Below are 20760 nucleotides of genomic sequence, written 5' to 3'. Positions count from 1 at the left end.
GTCATTTTTATTGTGTCTCTGCGTCGTAAAAATGTTGTCGTCACGACATGACGTAGACTCTGTTACCCTAATAGTTAATGACCTCATTAGATAAACCGTAACGGCAGTATTGACAGTGATCAATGATATTAGGTAATCTAAATGTCCCTTTGAGCGTTCAGTTGCAACAGTTTATTAAACACAAACACAATGAACGAAATAAAGAAATAATAAAGAACGAAACTAAACAAATGAATAGCGTATAGGCAATTTAACATGTTTTTAAAGCAAGTCTTTCAATCTCAAATGAACTGGCCCTCGAATACGAAGCAGTAGTGACCGGGCTCATTTCAGTAAATGTGAGGGGCATTTCAACAGGAGGAGAGTCGGGAACCAATTCTAATAGTTGAGGAGGCGTCGGTACAGGAGTTGCAAGCATACTTGTGCAGAGTTGTAATGTTTCGCAGATGCTGTCCTCTGAAACCAAGTAAACAACGTTCATGTTTCAGTCCAAACACTTGTATTGTATATTTTGAGTACGTTTCGTACATTCATATAACAGTATGAAACACATTTACCGTTGGACAAATCCATATTATGGGTTCCTTTAATGCCTTTACGGCTTCATCCCCAATAATTGAGATGATTTTGTAGTGACGTTCGGTGGGTTCGGGAACACAGACTTTGCCACCCCCGTTTATTTGGCATTCTAACTTCCACGCGGAAACTACCTTTTTGGAAGAAGTTTTGAGGTCAAACCACTTTTTTCGGACATCTTTGTCTTTCCGTGGAATTTCGGAAAGAGTTACAGCGTTAACCTGCACAAGCAGCATAAGTTACAGCTGCTACACAACAACAAATGACAATACTTACGTTTGCTGTTATCGTTTTCCAAAGAAGGTTCTTTTATCTTGGTAAGTAATGCGATCTGAAAACGAACCTAATGCTACTCTTGCATTCTTTTCCACGGAGTTTACTAATACTGTCATTTCATCCTCAGTCCATTTTGCCGATCTTGTACGTCCCGCCATTTTAATATTTTACACTGTATTATGAGTCTTGTGACGTTACTATAGTAAAACGTCAAAAATCCTACGCAAAACTACTTTTTTCTTACGTTTCCCTCGTTTGTCTGCGCACTCCTAACGCACTGTAAAGCCCAATGCACCCTGCCGTCGTTATCGCGTCGTTAACGCCTTCTGATCCGACGCCGACAGGTCGTTACGTATGCTAATGCAGACTGCGTCAGAGCATACGTGGAGAAGTGAAATTTCGAGACTCGACCGACGCGAGAAGTGCTTCGTACGACGGGCCGATCGAGTAGAATTCAATCCTACTCGATCGGTGTCGTATCGCACGTCGTAATGAAATAAATTCAGCTGGAAGCTGCACGTGTTTATCAGAAGTGCTGAGCAGAGTAGTATTTTATTCTAGAATTATTTTTTTATACTGCGAGACACCAATGGCATAATATAATTCGTATACCAGTGTAAAATTGAGCGTAAGAAGCTGTTTTTAGTACAACAAGAAATTACAGTGATATCAATCATGCTCCAACAAACAAACAAACAAAAGGTAAACTAAAACTTTACTATTAAAGTCGATTAGCAATATATTTAATTGAACCAATATGGCATAATATAATTCGTATACAAGTGTAAAATTGAGCGTAAGAAGCTGTTTTTAGTACAACAAGAAATTACAGTGATATCAATCATGCTCCAACAAACAAACAAACAAAAGGTAAACTAAAACTTTACTATTAAAGTCGATTAGCAATATATTTAATTGAACCAATTTACAGACATAATAAGTGTGTCGGTTAATAAGATTTGACTGTGTTTTTAGACTGTACAGTAATTTGAAAATATGGATGATGACAATGTAAACAGATAATTTATTGATATAATTTCTGGCTTGCCATTACTGTACAACCAATATCATCCAGACAAAAAGAACATACACAACACTGAAAGTACATGAAAATTAAGAAGCTACAGACAGCACAGGTATAAAAATGGTTTTGTTTAAACCAGTCTTTGCATGTATTAATTGTCTCCATAATTAATTGCAGTTCAATTATAGAATAATATTAGAAGTACATATGCTCGAAAACATAAACAAGTACAGAAGTACCAAGTAAATCAGCTTCTAAAGCACCGGAAACTTGGCCGTACTTTAAGCAACTACACTTTTAAGACAGCTTCATGAAATACAAAAGGTATATTTAGAATTTATATCAGTTCGCAAGTGTCAATTGCAGTTCGCTAGTAGACTGTGTTTTTAGACTGTACAGTAATTTGAAAATATGGATGATGACAATGTAAACAGATAATTTATTGATATAATTTCTGGCTTGCCATTACTGTACAACCAATATCATCCAGACAAAAAGAACATACACAACACTGAAAGTACATGAAAATTAAGAAGCTACAGGCAGCACAGGTATAAAAATGGTTTTGTTTAAACCAGTCTTTGCATGTATTAATTGTCTCCATAATTAATTGCAGTTCAATTATAGAATAATATTAGAAGTACATATGCTCGAAAACATAAACAAGTACAGAAGTACCAAGTAAATCAGCTTCTAAAGCACCGGAAACTTGGCCGTACTTTAAGCAACTACACTTTTAAGAGAGAGCTTCATGAAATACAAAAGGTATATTTAGAATTTATATCAGTTCGCAAGTGTCAATTGCAGTTCGCTAGTAGACTGTGTTTTTAGACTGTACAGTAATTTGAAAATATGGATGATGACAATGTAAACAGATAATTTATTGATATAATTTCTGGCTTGCCATTACTGTACAACCAATATCATCCAGACAAAAAGAACATACACAACACTGAAAGTACATGAAAATTAAGAAGCTACAGGCAGCACAGGTATAAAAATGGTTTTGTTTAAACCAGTCTTTGCATGTATTAATTGTCTCCATAATTAATTGCAGTTCAATTATAGAATAATATTAGAAGTACATATGCTCGAAAACATAAACAAGTACAGAAGTACCAAGTAAATCAGCTTCTAAAGCACCGGAAACTTGGCCGTACTTTAAGCAACTACACTTTTAAGACAGAGCTTCATGAAATACAAAAGGTATATTTAGAATTTATATCAGTTCGCAAGTGTCAATTGCAGTTCGCAAGTGTCAATTGATTTTGCATACTCCATTTGCAACACCAAAGATAATTTTCCAATTATTAAAGAAGCTCACAGCTCAGCAACAAACATTACTCAATGTGAAAGCCCTGCTGTTGCAGGATGATATGACCTTTTTACTGGATACAGAGCCAGTAGATGGCCACCAAACAGTTATGTCCACTGAAACAGAGCCTTTTAAGAAATGACAAAAGAGATCAACTGATAGTAGTTTTGTAACTCAGTTACTCTAATGAGTTGCTTTATTTTTACTCTGTTTAAACAAACCTTCTTTGAAACAGAGTCAAATGATCAATGTATTGTCAAGCAATATACTGGAAAAAGTATGTACCCCATCTACACTCGACAAATTTGCATTTTGCAGCATTCGTGGCAACTAGAGTTGAGGAGCATACTATCAAATATTGTTGAAGTTTACATACTGCAAACTACAAATATGCTGAGTGCTGACATTGCGCCAGTTTCAACTGAGTCATTATAACTGTTAACATTCTATATGCACTTTAATTGTTTACTTCTTCATTACCACTTGGTGCTTTTTCACTGCCAGTATGCTGATATACTTGAGCCCTGTTATTTAGATTTTCAAATGTTTGAATTTTATAGTTCATTATTTTTCTGTGTTGGTAGTTTTTTTACTTGTACCTAAAGTTTTTTGTATGGTTACTTTTATTTTATACGTACACTTGTTTTATTTTCAGTACTTTTATATGTAAACAGTTTTTAGTTTCAGTACTTGTGTTTTGACACAAAAATAAAAAGTAAAACTAAATGTTATGTTAGGATTATTTGCAAGTAGCAGTGTCTGGTTTGACATATTAAGCTGAATATGTACAAAATAATCAGTTCAAAACAATAAACCAATAAATCAGATGTCATTGGTCTTGAATACACAATACGTAACTGCGAACTGGCCGTCGGAAGCAATGTGTATGTCCATCGTTAACAATCGTAAACGTCGGTTCAACGCATCAGGGAGCAGTCGGTTAAGGTTTGGGGATTTCCCTATCGTTATCGTATCGTTTGGCAGTGTGCACCCGGCTTTACGAGTATCCCGATTTTTTTAACGAAGAGTGATTGCGTTACGAGTGCGTAGACTATGGAGTGCGTTACGCTTACGAACAACTTTTACGCACTGTGACGAGTATGTCCCCCCAGGTCCTTAAAACAAGCTCCACGACGTGGCAGAAACACACAGAAGAAAAAAGGCGATATTGCGAAACCCACCCAACTCGAATGGTCACACAACGAAGATAAGGCGAGAAAGAGTGCGATTCATACAAAACAGGTCCTTAAAACAAGCTCCACTACGTGGCAGAGACACACAGAAGAAAAAAGGCGATATTGCGAAACCCACCCAACTCGCCTGTCCACGAGATTAAAGGGTCCGTAGTAAGACGTGGACAGGCGTTTCCTAACATACACACACGAACAGGAAATTGTGACACCGCTTACTGATTAAGACGTAAGTACAATAGGTTACACACGGCATATGTTAACTGTGGTACAAGCTCAATCTAAAGATCTCAGTAAATTTGGGGTGAATTAAAGTTAAACCTACCGCTTTTACACGTCGATCGCTACACGCTAAACCAACACACTTTTCCAGCTTCTATAACACACCATCTTTACAATTTGCTTCACTCGGAGGACGAAGGTAAATATTCCGATCCATGCTTTCACCTTGAAGAAACGCAGTCTTGATATCAATGCTACGAAGAGAGTTTTTGCAAAAGGTTGGCGAGTCCTTTTCCAAATTCTTAGTACACTCTTCTGATACCCTTTAACCAACAGGCTTAACAGAACCATTGACATCTTTTAACGTATACAGCGATCGTATGGAGATGATTTTGCATTTAAATTCGGAAATTGGGACTTCAGTATAAACTTTGTTTTCTTTCCAAGAATTTAGTTCTGCCTTTTTTGCTTGATCAAAAGAAACATCATTGATTTGAAACACTTCTTCTGTCACTCTGGTTTCAACATTCTCTGTATTGGTAAGAGTCCCACTAGTAACATTTTCCATTTTATTGAAATCTACCCAAGTCTTGCCCCTTTATAATTCAGGAGGTATTCATAAAGAATATTATAACAGGTTTTATTTACCCGTTGCTTTTCCTGCACGGCTTAAAACAGTTGCAGTGTGTTGAACTCCTTTTTAAACGAAAGAACTTGCTGTTAGTTTAGTTTTGCTATATTTAGCCTGGGAGGATTCTTAGAAGGAGCAGGAGGTAAAATTGCACTTCTCAGACCTTCATCAGAGGAATCCCTTATTTCATAATGAGGTTCTTCTGATAAATTGTCCCTCGATGGGGAAGAAATCTCATAATCGGACTCTGAACACGAGTCCTCGTGTGTGTCTTGTGTAACCGGCTTGTTTTGATTCCCCCCATTCATATTTAAGGACCTTTCTTCATTGGCAAGTTCAAGTCTACACACATGGACACGGAGGAACTGACCACCGTGCAGCAGAAAAACAACAGGGGCCATCTTGCACCAAAACCTTTGCTGGTCCTCTCCAAATTCTCGACTAATTTCTTTTGTAGTAGACCAGTTGACCGACTAAATAATATTCTCTGGTCCTTCTGGTTTGTTTTCTAAGAGCTCGCTTGATCTTGTCCGATGTCTCCTGCCATGTAAGCTCTTCTAGCTGCGTGTAGTGCATTTAAATGCATTGTTAGGTCTCTGTCTTCTGTTGGTTCACTTGGATTGGGGCTGTTATCAAGAAGCACAGAGGGCAAGGAAATATTTTAACCAAAAACTAGTTGAGACGGACTATAACCGGTATGGTTAATCCGTGCATCCTTTGCACTGAAAGCCCAAGACTCGGCTGTTGTCCAGTCACAACTTTCGTCATATTTGACTTTACGGATAATGATTTTGTCTTTCACGTACACCATTACTCCACGGAGAGTACGCAAGAGTAATTAAAACAGAAATATTAAATTTTCTACACAATTCACGAAACTCAGAATTGTCAAATTCACGCCCATTATCAGTTAATACTCTTTGTGGTGCCCCAAAAAGACCTACTCAGTTTTTAAGAAACATTTAACGATAACACAGAGGGCAAGGAAATATTTTAACCAAAAACTAGTTGAGACGGACTATAACCGGTATGGTTAATCCGTGCATCCTTTGCACTGAAAGCCCAAGACTACGGCTGTTGTCCAGTCACAACTTTCGTCATATTTGACTTTACGGATAATGATTTTGTCTTTCACGTACACCATTACTCCACGGGGAGTACGCAAGAGTAATTAAAACAGAAATATTAAATTTTCTACACATTTTGTCTTTCACGTACACCATTACTCCACGGAGAGTACGCAAGAGTAATTAAAACAGAAATATTAAATTTTCTACACAATTCACGAAACTCAGAATTGTCAAATTCACGCCCATTACCAGTTAATACTCTTTGTGGTGCCCCAAAAAGACTTACTCAGTTTTTTAAGAAACATTTAACGATAACACTGGACATTTTGGAAGTAATAATACATGCATTAAAACGACTAAACATATCAATAATATGAAAATACCACAAATTGGGTTCTAACTGATGTAAATCCATAGAAACACAACCATTAAAGTTTTTACTCCATGATAAACTTACAGTTTTCACTCCATGATAAACTTACAAATTTCCTTTTTTGTGCACCTTACACACACTACAGTTAGATACGACATCCGCAATTATTTCGTGATACTTTGAAGGTAACATACATGATAAACTTACAGTTTTCACTCCATGATAAACTTACAAATTTCCTTTTTTGTGCACCTTACACACACTACAGTTAGATACGACATCCGCAATTATTTCGTGATACTTTGAAGGTAACATACCGGCTCTTTGCAAAAGTCTATTCAAGTTTTCAATCGAATTGTTTATGTAATTTTATGAAGGTTTACTTTAAAGATTCAGTTGAGTTGATTGATGTTCATCAAGAAGTAATAAGTTCACATACTCTTTACTTCTTACAGGTTGACCTGAATAAATACCAACACAATAATGTCCACTTCCTGTAATTATAACCTTTACATCATGCCCAAACATTTTGACTTTATCGTTTTTTAAATCAATTTGAGTTTCTGCTTTCTTTAGGGAAGTTTTGCTGAATGTTTCCGGCAACAACTTCAGTATCAATTGTACATTTAAAACCCGCAATGCAAGCTGGTATACGTGTTGCTGCTTTATGGGAAAAAACCTTTCTACCATCACCAAAAACAAAAAGCAGTTTTACTTGAATAATTTTAACTTGATTTTTTGACTTTATCGTTTTTTAAATCAATTTGAGTTTCTGCTTTCTTTAGGGAAGTTTTGCTAAAAAGTAGAGGAATGTTTCCGGCAACAACTTCAGTATCAATTGTGCATTTACCACCCGCAATGCAAGCTGGTATACGTGCTGCTTTATGGGAAAAAACCTTTCTACCATCCCCAAAAACAAAAGCAGTTTCATTTAGGTTTTGTCCACATACCGTCTTTGTACAAGCTGCGTACAAGCTGCATCAACAACAGCATGTCCATCAGCTTCATTTGATAATACCTCCATCTTCTCATTATTCATCTGTAGAGTGATGGCGACATTTTGCGGCTCCATTTCCGTAGACATGACTTGCTCTCTGTGCGGACATGTTGGGGCCCAATGCATTTTTGAGTCGCATATTGCACATCGGGTGATGTAGCCGAACTTGTTTCGTAGTTTCATCTTTTTCGGTGTTGTTTCTTTCTTCATTCCAGTCTTCCTTCTTTCCATTAGTCGACTGGTGTATTGGGAGTTGCTTCCGCAGGTGTTGTATTCCCAAAAACTCTCTTTAATGCAGATTTCATTGTCTTGAATTTTTAAATCTTCACCTGGAATTTTAAATCTTCACCCAAGGTAAGTGCTAATTGACGCTTACTTGTGTTTAGATTTGCACCATCCATTAGTTTAAACCAGTGGTTCTCAACATTGTTCTTACCGCGTACCGCTTCAAGGTTTTATGACCTTGATACGTACCAAAACTCTATCAAAAATCTCAACTTAACTTAAAAAGCACATAGTCATTTAAGATAGGAGTACTACGGGAGCTGATTTAATTATCCATGAATAGTTACAACACACACTAACAAAGCAAAATTTAATGTGATGGCGGCAATTGTTTCTTGGAGTACTACGGGAGCTGATTTAATTATCCATGAATAGTTACAACACACACTAACAAAGCAAAATTTAATGTGATGGCGGCAATTGTTTCTTCGCCACTAGCAGATCTATGCGGGGTATTTAAGATAGGAGTTCTACTGGAGCTGATTTAATTATCCATGAACAGTTACAACACACACCCTAACAAAGCAAAATTTAATGTGATGGCGGCAATTGTTTCTTCGCCGCTAGCAGATCTATGCGGGGTGCAACTCAGTTCACGGCGCAACGGAAATCGTGTCCAGGAGCTTCAAGGCGATTTCGACTCTTGGTTTTGATGCTCATCATGAAAGAAAAGCCCTGCTCGCGATTTCGACTCTTGGTTTTGATCCTCATCATGGAAGAAAAGCCCTGCTCACACTCCCATGTACTGGGAAAAACTAACAGCTGTGGAATAGCGTTACCAGCCAAAGTCTCGTATGTAGAAGCCATGTTCAGCCAGACGTTTATCGGAGAAGATTCCTTGTGTAGTGTTTTAGCTGTTTCGTCAGACTGAATGTCAATGATATCCTCTTGCTCTCCCGTTCCTACAGGTAGAAGTGATGGGACAACAAGGAAAGGATTTGTGATGTATGCGCAGCATGTCATGTCCCGAAAATAATGCATTAATTCACTTTTGAGCGCTGTTGCAGATGACATAATTTGTCGCTGGGTTGACTTTGAAGAGATGTTAGAAGTCTGAACAAGAAGTCTGAACATTCCGTATTTCCGATAATCCATGTTTTTCATCCAGATGTCCAGCTTGCGAATAAATGCTTCTAGCCTGGGGGAAAATCTAAAACAGAGCTGTTTGGTCCTTAGAAAAACAAGTTCATGTTGTTAAGAGATTCAAAAATATCCGACAATAGAGTTTCAAAAATATCTGACAAATAAGCCAACTTCGATTTGAATTCCTTATTTTCCAAATCGTTTTGAAAATCCGAATTTTTTTGTTTGCAAAATACAAGCAACTCATTCTTCAATTCAAAGATTTGTCTTGTCATATTTCCTCTTGAAAGCCAGCGCACCTCCGTGCATGGTCTACTCAATACACGGCCTAGGAATATACCGAAACTGCTCAGACTATAAGAGGCCTATTGACGCGAATAATGCTCATTTATAATACATTGTTACGTCACGGATTTATGAATGGATTTCCATCATTTTGAATGCAGTTTGCAGTTGTTGGTAGGTTCAATACCAGTTCTAGGTTGTTTTAACTTACAGTTTATCACAGAACGTGTCGCCGGGATATTTGCTTGTTTAGTTAAACATACCAGACCTAGTTGTTGGTAGGTTCAATACCAGTTCTAGGTTGTTTTAACTTACAGTTTATCACAGAACGTGTCGACGGGATATTTGCTTGTTTAGTTAAAATCATACCAGACCTACAAAGTGGCGCAAAAGGTTTATTAGTATATAAATATCAGTTTATTAAGCATAAAGAGAGACGAGCAATCAGATTCAGTTTACCAACACAGAAAACCTACGTTTTGATTATATTTAATTTAGTAGACAGGCATTTGGCAAGTTTTATAATGCAGCACACCTTTATAATTTTATTTAGATTAAATTGTAAGCCACCAGAATTATTAAGCAAGCTATTTAAGCATGGTCAATAGGTGTTCCGTAGTTGGATAGAAATATTTGGATAAGGGTACCATCTGTGCATGTTATGATCATGAAGAAGTGGCAAGAAGATCTTCAGGAAGGAAGGCTAGTCAAATTTAAACAGCGACAAAGGTCTAAAGTTAGACACAACACTTAAGTACGAAGGGAGGCTATCGTAAGTTTGTTTGTATTAAACAGTCTTAATTTATGATGTGCTGTATGACCCATTTTTTGACTTTGAGGAAGAGCCTCTGTCCTGCTTTAACAAAAAAAACCTCCGGTAGAAAATGAGTTATGAGCAGCAGGACGGGATCAAGGCATAAGCGCCTTGAGACAAAAGGCTGATGCTTGTGTTTTATCCAATACCCTATATCGTTTTTAAGGACCGGTTTTAAAAGTCCACAACGGACATATCAATTAACTTACTTGCTGTTACTGCGGTGTTGTTTTGCTAGATATGCATAGGCTGTCTTAAAAAACTTCTGTTTTAAGCCAAATACTATTTTCACTCAGCGACTTAGCCAAACTAAACTGTCGGTAAAACTTACTTGTATGCCGCACGTGGTTAAAAGTAACTCCTATCTGTTCAGTTATGCTTAAACATTTTTAAAAAATATAAGATGTTGACAAAATAACCCGAAAAATAAGGTAATTTAACCGGGAATGGTAAATAAACTGTTGTTTGATGCAAAAACTACAGCCAGACAGCAAAATCCATTCATATAACCGTGACGTAACAATGTATTATAATGGGCATTATTCGCGTCAATAGGCCCTATTTTCTGAGCAGTTTCGGTGTATTCCTAGGCCGTGTATTGAGTAGGCCATGCGTATACTCAACTCTTAAAAAGTGCATATCACCATGTCGAACTACCGTTAAAATCGAGAACTTACACAGCTTTCGAAGCGGACGGGAAATTGTACCATTTCAGAAGATTGCCTTTTGAGTTGCGAAACGCCGTGCCGTGTTTTTAACGTATAAATAATGACATCATAGAGAAAAATGGCTACAGTGGGACCTATGCGTACTTGGATAGTTGCGAAACGCCGTGCCGTGTTTTCAACGTATAAATAATGACATCATAGAGAAAAATGGCTACAGTGGGACCTATGCGTACTTGGATAATATAACTGTTTGTGGAAAAACTCAGCAAGAACATGATATAAATTTTCGGAAGTTCTTGGAGACCGCTGAGAAGTGCAACCTCACATTTAACGATAGCAAGTGCACATACTCTACCGACACCTCCTGGGTTACCGTATATCCAAACGGCACGCTAAAACCCGATCTGGAACGTATACAGACTTTATTAACTCTGCCAATTCCAGACAATCAAAAAGCTTTACAGAAAAAGGTGGAGGCAATCACACAATTTCCATGTCCATCCTCTAAAAAACAACTGCAACGATTTTTAGGCATGGTCAATTTTTACCACCGTTTCATCACAAACTGCGCACACTTGGTGGCTCCACTGAACAACATGCTGAAAACAACGTCAGCCAAGGGAAAAGCGACTTCATCAGACAAAACGCAGCTAAACTGGGATGATACCACACTAGCGGCGTTCGACAGAGTAAAACAAGCATTGGGATCTGCAACTCTACTAAATCATCTGAGACCAGGGGTGCAGATAAGCTTAATGGTTGACGCGTCAAATTTAGCGCGTCAAAACAACAACATATTTAAAATCAATGGCAACAAATAAGTTTTTTTCTCTCGGAAGCTGTCGGACACCGAATCCCGCTACAGCACGTTCGACAGGGAATTACTTGCCATTTATTCTGCCATCATACATTTTCGTCATTTATTGGAGGGACGAGACTTCACCGTGTACACCGACCACAAACCGTTTGCCATTTATTCTGCCATCATACATTTTCGTCATTTATTGGAGGGACGAGACTTCACCGTGTACACCGACCACAAACCGTTAACTCAGGCTTTATTTGCCAAACCTGAACGCTATTCTCCACGTCAAACGCGACATTTGGACATAATCTCGCAATTCACTAACGACATCCAACACATAAAGGGAGAACAAAACGTTGTTGCAGACGTATTGTCTCGACCAAATGTTCACGCCGTGCAATCGCATGACCCCATTATTAATTTTCAGGAGATGGCAAAATTGCAATTACTGGATAAAGAAATACAACATCCTAAGAATCAAAACGTCACTTCTCTCAACATTGTCGACATTCCTTTACCAGCAAGCATATTAAAATTAACATGTGACACTTCCACCAAAGAAATCGACCAGTCGTCCCAAGATCCATGCGCAAAACAATCTTTCACAATCTTCACTCAGCGTCTCATCCTGGAGTCAAGGCAACGCGACAACTCATCACCTCGCGCTACGTATGGCCCAACATACACAAAGATCTAAAACATTTTTTAACAATTGGATTTGTCGTTTCGGCGCACCTGTAACCGTCACCACTGACCGCGGTACTCAGTTCGAATCAGAATTGTTCAAACAATTGATGATGCTTACAGGTAGTACCCGGATTCGTACCACAGCGTACCATCCAGCAGCGAACGGTCTGGTAGAGAGAATGCACAGACAATTAAAAGCATCTCTCAAAGCACAAAGCACACCTGAACGGTGGTCCGACAATTTACCACTCGTTCTTATGGGTTTGCGTACCTCCTTTAAAGAGGACATTAAGTCGACGGCGGCTGAGTTGGTATACGGCACCGTGCTATGTTTACCTGGTGAATTCTTTTCTTCAGTTAATGCTCCCGATACTGACCCAACTTTGTTTATTTCGCAATTGCGTCGTTCCATATGTCAACTACGTGCTACCAAAACTTCGGATCATTCGGTCCGACATGTTTATTTTCCCAAAATGTTAAGTTCATGTTCATATTGTTTTGTTCGCGTTGATGCCGTAAAACGTCCATTGCAACAACCCTATAAGGGACCATATAAAATTTTAAAACTCAATGACAAACATTACACCTTGGAAGTCAACGGACGCAAACAAACAATAACGATCGACCGTCTAAAACATGCTTTTTATGAAAATAACTCCCTGGTTTTACCAACGGATTCCACACCACCTTTACAAATACCTGGACCTGTAACGGTAAAACCCAATGTAACCAAGTCCACCGTCCCAGTTGTTGTAATTCGATCTGGGCGAGTTGTGAGGTTTCCCAAACATTTTACTTCTTATAACTGTTCGTAAATGTATAGTGTTTGTTTTGTATTTTTCTTCGTTCCCCGACTCACTGGGGGGGGGGGAGTTCTGTGGTGTTTCATTTATAATCAATTTAACTATGTTCTTTATTCGTTCTCAATCCGTCCCCGCTATTGTTTTCCGTGATTTATACCGTCACGACTCGGTAAACCCACGTGTGCGCTTTTTCCTGTAACCTTGACTTTTCGTTCACCGTTAGTTCATCGACTGTTCTCTGCAGTCCCATTTGGTTCAGGCGACGTGATAGAACGTACTATTACTCGCAACGCGTGTTTGTGTTGCAATATCTATTTACTTTTTAGTTTTTAAATAAAAAGAACAAATTGATAAACACGATCACCCAACGCTTCACCTAGAACAAGCAACTGTACAGTTTTAATTAAAACATTTTTTTTAATTTCTTTTTGAAAGAAATTATTTTGCAAAACAAAAATTGTTGTAAAAACTAATGTAAAAATTTTTTTATCAAAAAAAAAATAATTTTTCTTGCTTAAAACAATTAACTGCACAATTTTAAATAAAACATTTTTTTAAATTCATTTGGAAAACATGAAAAATTGATTTTTTTTTTTAATGAAAAAGCAATTGTACTGCTTTGAACTTTAATTTTTTGCAAAAAAAGGAAAATTGTTGTAAAAACTAATGTTAAAAATTTTCTTTAGTAATATTTTAATTTTTATTGCTTATAGCAAGGAACTGTACAGTTTTAATTAAAATATTTTTTTTTTAATTTCTTTGGGAAACATGAAAAAAATGATTTTTTTGTTTTTTTTTGCATAAAAATTGTAGTTGCACTGATTTAAACTTAAATTGTTTTGCAAAAAAAAAAAAATTCCAGTTAAAATTAAAGATAAAATTTTTTTTTAATAAAATTTTAATTTTTTTATTGCTTAAAACAGTTAACTGTACAGTTTGAATTAAAACAGTTTTGAACAAATTGATTTTTTTTTGTTTTTTTGAATAAATAAAGTAATTGTACTGTTTTGTTTTTTTTAAACAAAAATTGTTGTAAAAACCAATGTTAAAATTTTTTTTTATTAAAATTTTAATTTTATTGCTTAAAACAAGTAACTGTACAGTTTTAATTAAAACATTTTTTTGAATTCCTTTGGGAAACATGAAAAAATTGATTTTTTTTTGTTTTTTTGCATAAAAATTTTAGTTGTACCGTTATAAACTTAAAATTTTTTTAAAAAAATTTTGCAAAAAAAAAAAATTGTTGTAAAAAGCAATGTTAAAATTTTTTTTTTTAATAAAATTTAATTTTTTTATTGTTTAAAACAAGTAACTGCACAGTTTTAATTAAATCATTTTTTGAATTCCTTTGGGAAACATGAAATAAGTGATCTTTTTTACAGTTATTATTTTTCATGGGAAACATTGTTTTTGTTTTTTTTTCATAAAAATTCTAGTTGTACTGTTTTAAACTTAAAATTAAAAAATAAAATTTTTGCAAAAAAAAATAAAAATTGTTGAAAAAACTAATAATAAATTTTTTTTATAAAATTTTAATTTTTTATTGCCTAGAACAAGTAACTGTACAGTTTTAATTAAAAATTTTTTTGAATTCCTTTGGGAAACATGAACAAAAAATGATTTATTTCTGTTTTTTTGCATAAAAATTCTAGTTGTACTGTTTCAAACTTAAAAATATTTTTAAAATTTTTTTTCTAAAAAAAAAAAATTGTTGTAAAAACTAATGTGAAAAATTTTTTTTTTTATAAGATTTTAATTTTTTATTGCTTAAAGAGTCCGGCTCACGGTTCTCATGGTTGCGCAGTTTTTTTGCATCAGAATAAAGTTTTATGTCTACTGATGCTAAATTAACAGTAGTTTGTAAAAATTCGCATTAATTTAAGAGTTATGAACGTTTAAAAAATCATATTTCAAAGTAGTAAAAAACGTCACTCGCGGGCACTGTGACGTCACAATGCAATATTTCGGTTATGGGGAAAACCCGGCCTATCAGCGGTTTATCGTTTATTGGTGCAGTTTTGATAGATAAGCAAATTAAAACGTTTTTTAAGGTATTAACAATACTTATGGCTTCAGCAACTTATTGGAAGTTATTTCCTAGGGATTAGTGTATAACCACACAAAATAGCCTTCCAAGCTTAGTGGAGAATTAGTTTTTGTGACTTTCTAGAGTTCAGATTTGAAATTCTTTTTGTTTTTCCCTATATGGCATAGACTATATTTATATCTCTATTTAAAATTACCATATAGGAGTTTACCATAAGCTGAGTAATCATGCCTGATAGGTGCTGTGTTTAAAATAGCAAGACAAGAATGACTGTAAAGCGATAAGTGTGTGTGTGTTTTCATTTTCAAAAGGAAGAGTGGGGCTTAGAAAAAAGCAAGCAACATTACATTGGTATGCTGGTCATCTCATATTTGTAGTGCACATTTTACTTCAGATCGCTTTACTATGATACGTTCTCATTAATATATGCAAGGAAACTTGTTCGGATCAAGTAAGCAACATGTATTTGGAGACCGCAGAAAAACAGATCCACCATCTGGTACAAGCATTCTTTATTCAAAAGAATGAAAATAATTCAATACTTAAATATGTATTTCTAGTAATGTTGAATGTACTTAATTTAAAACAATATAACTCTTGCATGAATCACATTTTGTATGAAACAAGACTATTCAAAACTGAATGAAGAAATATTCTTGCAAATGTTGTTGAACTGTCACTATAATGTTGAACCTTTCTGTTTCCCTTTTTCAGTTATTCCCGTACCTATCGAACAAAGTTCTGATCAGCTGTGTAGCGGTACTGTCTAAACAAAATAAACCCCATAAACATGTGATTGACCAACTTTTTGGTAAGAAGGCCAACAATAATTACTATACTGGAGTAAATTGATTTCACTAAACTTGTATTCCATGCTCAGGTCTCAGTCAAGAATATCATATTTGCAACACATATCTGTTTACACAAATTTCAACAAATTCAGGAAAAAAGACAGTGCAACGCATTAACCAACTGACTTATTAAATGTCACATTTTTTTAATAAATGCTATTCTTGGTCAACCCACCAAATTGTGTTGTTGATTTGCTCTTTGGTCTTGGCCTTTCTACTTCCCCAACACTTGCAGGAAGTACAGGTTCAAACTGGAAAGGCTCAATACCTATTGCTAGCAGACTAGGATCTTCACTTATGTCATTTCATGAGATGAAATACTTCTACCTGACTATACATCACACACTGACACTTTGACATTATTGTTAACTGGCAAATTTAAATAGTGTAATACTGTAATACACTTACAAACAATTTTAAAAAATATTAATTTTAAACTAAAATCAGGCCACGACAATACCTACACATATTTCTTAATTTAAAAGTAACAGAAAATGCTATGTCGACGGTACACTCTGTTTTGCTGCAAACAGCAAAGCCTAAATCAGCTGATCGATTAGAAAAGATCGTGTCGTAATTTACGTCATAGTGCCCGCGAGTGACGCAACAATAAGCGATTTTTTTGGAACTTTTTAAAATGTTTTTTTGGCTAAACTAAATATTTTTTTCACAAAAAAATACCACAGATAATATTTATTAAGTGTAAATTTTCATTTAAACCCATCTTGTATGAGCGTGGTCCAGACTCTTTAAAACAAGTAACTGTACAGTGTCAATTAAAACATTTTTTTTAATTCCTTTGGAAAAAATGAAAAAAATATTTTTTTGTGTTTTTTTTGCATAAAAATTCTAGTTGTACTGTTTTGAAATTAACTTTTTTTCAAAATATTTTTTTAAAAAAAGAAAAATTTAATGTTTAAAATTCCTTTTAAATAAAATTTTGATTTTTTATTCTTTAAAACAATTAATTGTACAGTTTAAATTAAAACAATTTTTTGAATTTCTCTGGGAAACATGAAAATATTTTTTTTGTATTTTTGCATAAAAAAAGTAATTGTACTGTTCTGAAATTTATATCTTTTCGAAATTATTTTGCAAAAAAATTGTTGAAAAAACTAATGTTAAATTTTTTTTAAAAATATATTTTAATTTTTTTATTGCTTAAAACAATTAACTGTACAGTTTGAATTAAAACATTTTTTGAATTCTTTTGGAAAACATGAACAAATTGTTTTTTTTTGTTTTTTTTTGAATAAATAAAGTAATTGTACTGTTTTGAACTTAAATTTTTTCCTAAATTTTTTTGCAAAAAAAATTGTTGTTAAAACTAATGTTAAAATTTTTTTTTAATCAAATTTTAATTTCTATTGCTTAAAACAAGTAACTGTACAGTTTTATTTAAAACATTTTTTTTGAATTCAAAAAAATTTTAAGTTTATAACGGTACAACTACAATTTTTATGCAAAAAAACATAAAAAAATCAATTTTTTCATGTTACAAAAAGAAATTAAAAAAAATGTTTTAATTAAAACTGTACAGTTACTTGTTTTAAACAATAAAAAAAATTAAATTTTATTAAAAAAAATTTTTTAACATTACTTTTTACAACAATTTTTTTGTTTGCAAAATTTTTTCAAAAAAATTTAAGTTTGTAACGGTACAACTACAATTTTTATGCAAAAAAAACAAAAAAAATCAATTTTTTCATGTTTCTTAAAGGAATTCAAAAAAATGTTTTAAATAAAACTGTACAGTTACTTGTTTTAAACAATAAAAAAATGAAATTTTATTGAAAAAAAACTTTTTAACATTACTTTTTACAACAATTTTTTTTGCAAATTTTTTTAAAAAAATTTAAGTTTATAACGGTACAACTACAATTTTCAGGCAAAAAAACAAAAAAAATCAAGTTTTTCATGTTTCCCAAAGGAATTCAAAAAAATGTTTTAATTAAAACTGTACAGTTACTTGTTTTAAACAATAAAAAAATTAAATTTTATTAAAAAAAAATTTTTAACATTACTTTTTACAACAATTTTTTTTTTTTGCAAAAATTTTTCAAAAAAATTTTAAGTTTATTACAGTACAACTACAATTTTTATGCATAAAAACAAAAAAAAATCAATTTTTTCATGTTTTTCAAAGGAATTCCAAAAAAAATATTTTTATTAAAACTGTACAGTTACTTGTTTTAAACAATAAAAAAATTAAATTTTATTAAAAAAAAATTGTTAACATTACTTTTTACAACAATTTTTGTTTTTTAAAAAATTTTTTCAAAAATTTTTTAAGTTTATAACGGTACAACTACAATTTTTATGCAAAAAAACATAAAAAAAATCAATTTTTTCATGTTACCAAATGGAATTCAAAAAAACGTTTTAATTAAAACTGTACAGTTACTTGTTTTAAACAATAAAAAATTAAATTTTATTAAAAAAAATTTTTTAACATTACTTTTTACAACAATTTTTTTTTTTGCAAAATTTTTTTAAAAAAATTTAAGTTCATAACGGTACAACTACAATTTTTATGCAAAAAAACAAAAAAAATCAATTTTTTTATGTTTCTTAAAGGAATTCAAAAAAATGTTTTAAATAAAACTGTTCAGTTACTTGTTTTAAACAATAAAAAAATAAAATTTTATTGAAAAAAAACTTTTTAACATTAGTTTTTACAACAATTTTTTATTTGCAACATTTTTTACAAAAAAATTTAAGTTTATGACGGTACAACTACAATTTTTATGCAAAAAAAAACAAAAAAAATCAATTTTTTCATGTTTCCCAAAGGAATTCAAAAAAATGTTTTAATTAAAACTGTACAGTTACTTGTTTTAAACAATAAAAAAATTAAATTTTCTTAAAAAAAACTTTTTAACACTACTTTTTACAACAATTGTTTTTTTTTTTTTAATTTTTAAAAAAAAGTTTTAAGTTCATAACGGTACAACTACAATTTTTATGCAAATAAAAAAAATCAATTTTTTCATGTTTTTCAAAGGAATTCCAAAAAAAATATTTTTATTAAAACTGTACAGTTACTTGTTTTAAACAATAAAAAAAAAAAATTTTTTTAAAAAAAACTTTTTAACATTAGTTTTTACAACAATTTTTTTTCTTTTTTGCAAAATTTTTTCAAAAAATTTTTAAGTTTATAACGGTGCAACTACAATTTTTATGCGAAAATACAAAAAAAAAATCATTTTTTTCTTGTTTTATAAAGGAATTCAAAAAATGTTTTAATTAAAACATTACAGTTACTTGTTTTAAACAATAAAAAAAATAAATTTTAATGAAAAAAAATTTCTAACATTACTTTTTACAACAATTTTTATTTTTTGCAAAATTTTTTCAAAAAAATTTTAAGTTTTTAACGGTACAACTACAATTTTATTGCAAAAAAACAAAAAAAATCATTTTTTTTATGTTTTCCAAAGGAATTCAAAAAAATATTTCAATTAAAACTGTACAATTACTTGTTTTAAACAATAAAAAAATTAAATTTTATTAAAAAAAATATTTTAACATTACTTTTTACAACAATTTTTTTTTGCAAAAATTTTTCAAAAAAATTTTAAGTTTATTACAGTACAACTACAATTTTTATGCAAAAAAACAAAAAAAATCAATTTTTTTATGTTTCTTAAAGGAATTCAAAAAAATGTTTTAAACAAAACTGTACAGTTACTTGTTTTAAACAATAAAAAAATGAAATTTTATTGAAAAAAAACTTTTTAACATTAGTTTTTACAACAATTTTTTATTTGCAACATTTTTTACAAAAAAATTTAAGTTTATGACGGTACAACTACAATTTTTATGCAAAAAAAAAACAAAAAAAATCAATTTTTTCATGTTTCCCAAAGGAATTCAAAAAATTGTTTTAATTAAAACTGTACAGTTACTTGTTTTAAACAATAAAAAAATTAAATTTTCTTAAAAAAAACTTTTTAACACTACTTTTTACAACAATTGTTTTTTTTTTTTTAATTTTTAAAAAAAAGTTTTAAGTTCATAACGGTACAACTACAATTTTTATGCAAATAAAAAAAATCAATTTTTTCATGTTTCCCAAAGGAATTCAAAAAAATGTTTTAATTAAAACTGTACTGTTACTTGTTTTAATCAATAAAAAAATTAAATTTTATTAAAAAAAACTTTTAACATTACTTTTTACAACAATTTTTTTTTTTGCAAAATTTGTTCAAAAAATTTTAAGTTTATATCGGTACAACTACAATTTTTATGCAAAAAAACAAAAAAAATCATTTTTTTCTTGTTTTATAAAGGAATTCAAAAAATGTTTTAATTAAAACTTTACAGTTACTTGTTTTAAACAATAAAAAAAATAAATTTTATTAAAAAAATTTCTAACATTACTTTTTACAACAATTTTTATTTTTTGCAAAATTTTTTCAAAAAAATTTTAAGTTTATAACGGTACAACTAAAATTTTATTGCAAAAAAACAAAAAAAATCATTTTTTTTATGTTTTCCAAAGGAATTCAAAAAAATGTTTTAAATAAAACTGTACAGTTACTTGTTTTAAACAATAAAAAAATGAAATTTTATTGAAAAAAAACTTTTTAACATTACTTTTTACAACAATTTTTTTTTTTGCAAAATTTGTTCAAAAAATTTTAAGTTTATAACGGTACAACTACAATTTTTATGCAAAAAAACAAAAAAAATCAATTGTTTCCTGTTTCCCAAAGGAATTCAAAAAAATGTTTTAATTATAACTGTTCAGTTACT

The 20760-nt window shown here is 32.0% G+C and overlaps 1 protein-coding gene and 1 pseudogene across 1 annotated transcript; one reads left to right on the top strand and one right to left on the bottom strand.

Annotated features, from left to right (window-relative positions):
• Positions 1–7677: 7677 nt before the first annotated feature.
• LOC149723498 (protein ZBED8L-like) lies at positions 7678–10737 on the bottom strand (annotated as a pseudogene).
• Positions 10738–12480: 1743 nt separating this feature from the next.
• On the top strand, positions 12481–13116 carry LOC149723497 (uncharacterized). The gene has a single exon (XM_089893578.1). The coding sequence runs from the start codon at positions 12481–12483 to the stop codon at positions 13114–13116; it is 636 nt and encodes a 211-aa protein (XP_089749704.1).
• The last annotated feature ends 7644 nt before the right edge of the window (positions 13117–20760 follow it).

Source organism: Ciona robusta, unplaced genomic scaffold (genome assembly GCF_009617815.1).
Source record: "Ciona robusta unplaced genomic scaffold, ASM961781v2 AP042747.1".
NCBI lineage: Eukaryota > Metazoa > Chordata > Ascidiacea > Phlebobranchia > Cionidae > Ciona > Ciona robusta.
The sequence above is the reverse complement of the archived record's forward strand: the minus strand, read 5'-3'. Positions and strand labels throughout refer to the sequence as shown.

Bases quoted from the DNA above. Each gene is read 5' to 3' on its own strand.
- LOC149723497 (XM_089893578.1), top strand. From the start codon at position 12,481: ATGCACAGACAATTAAAAGCATCTCTCAAAGCACAAAGCACACCTGAA.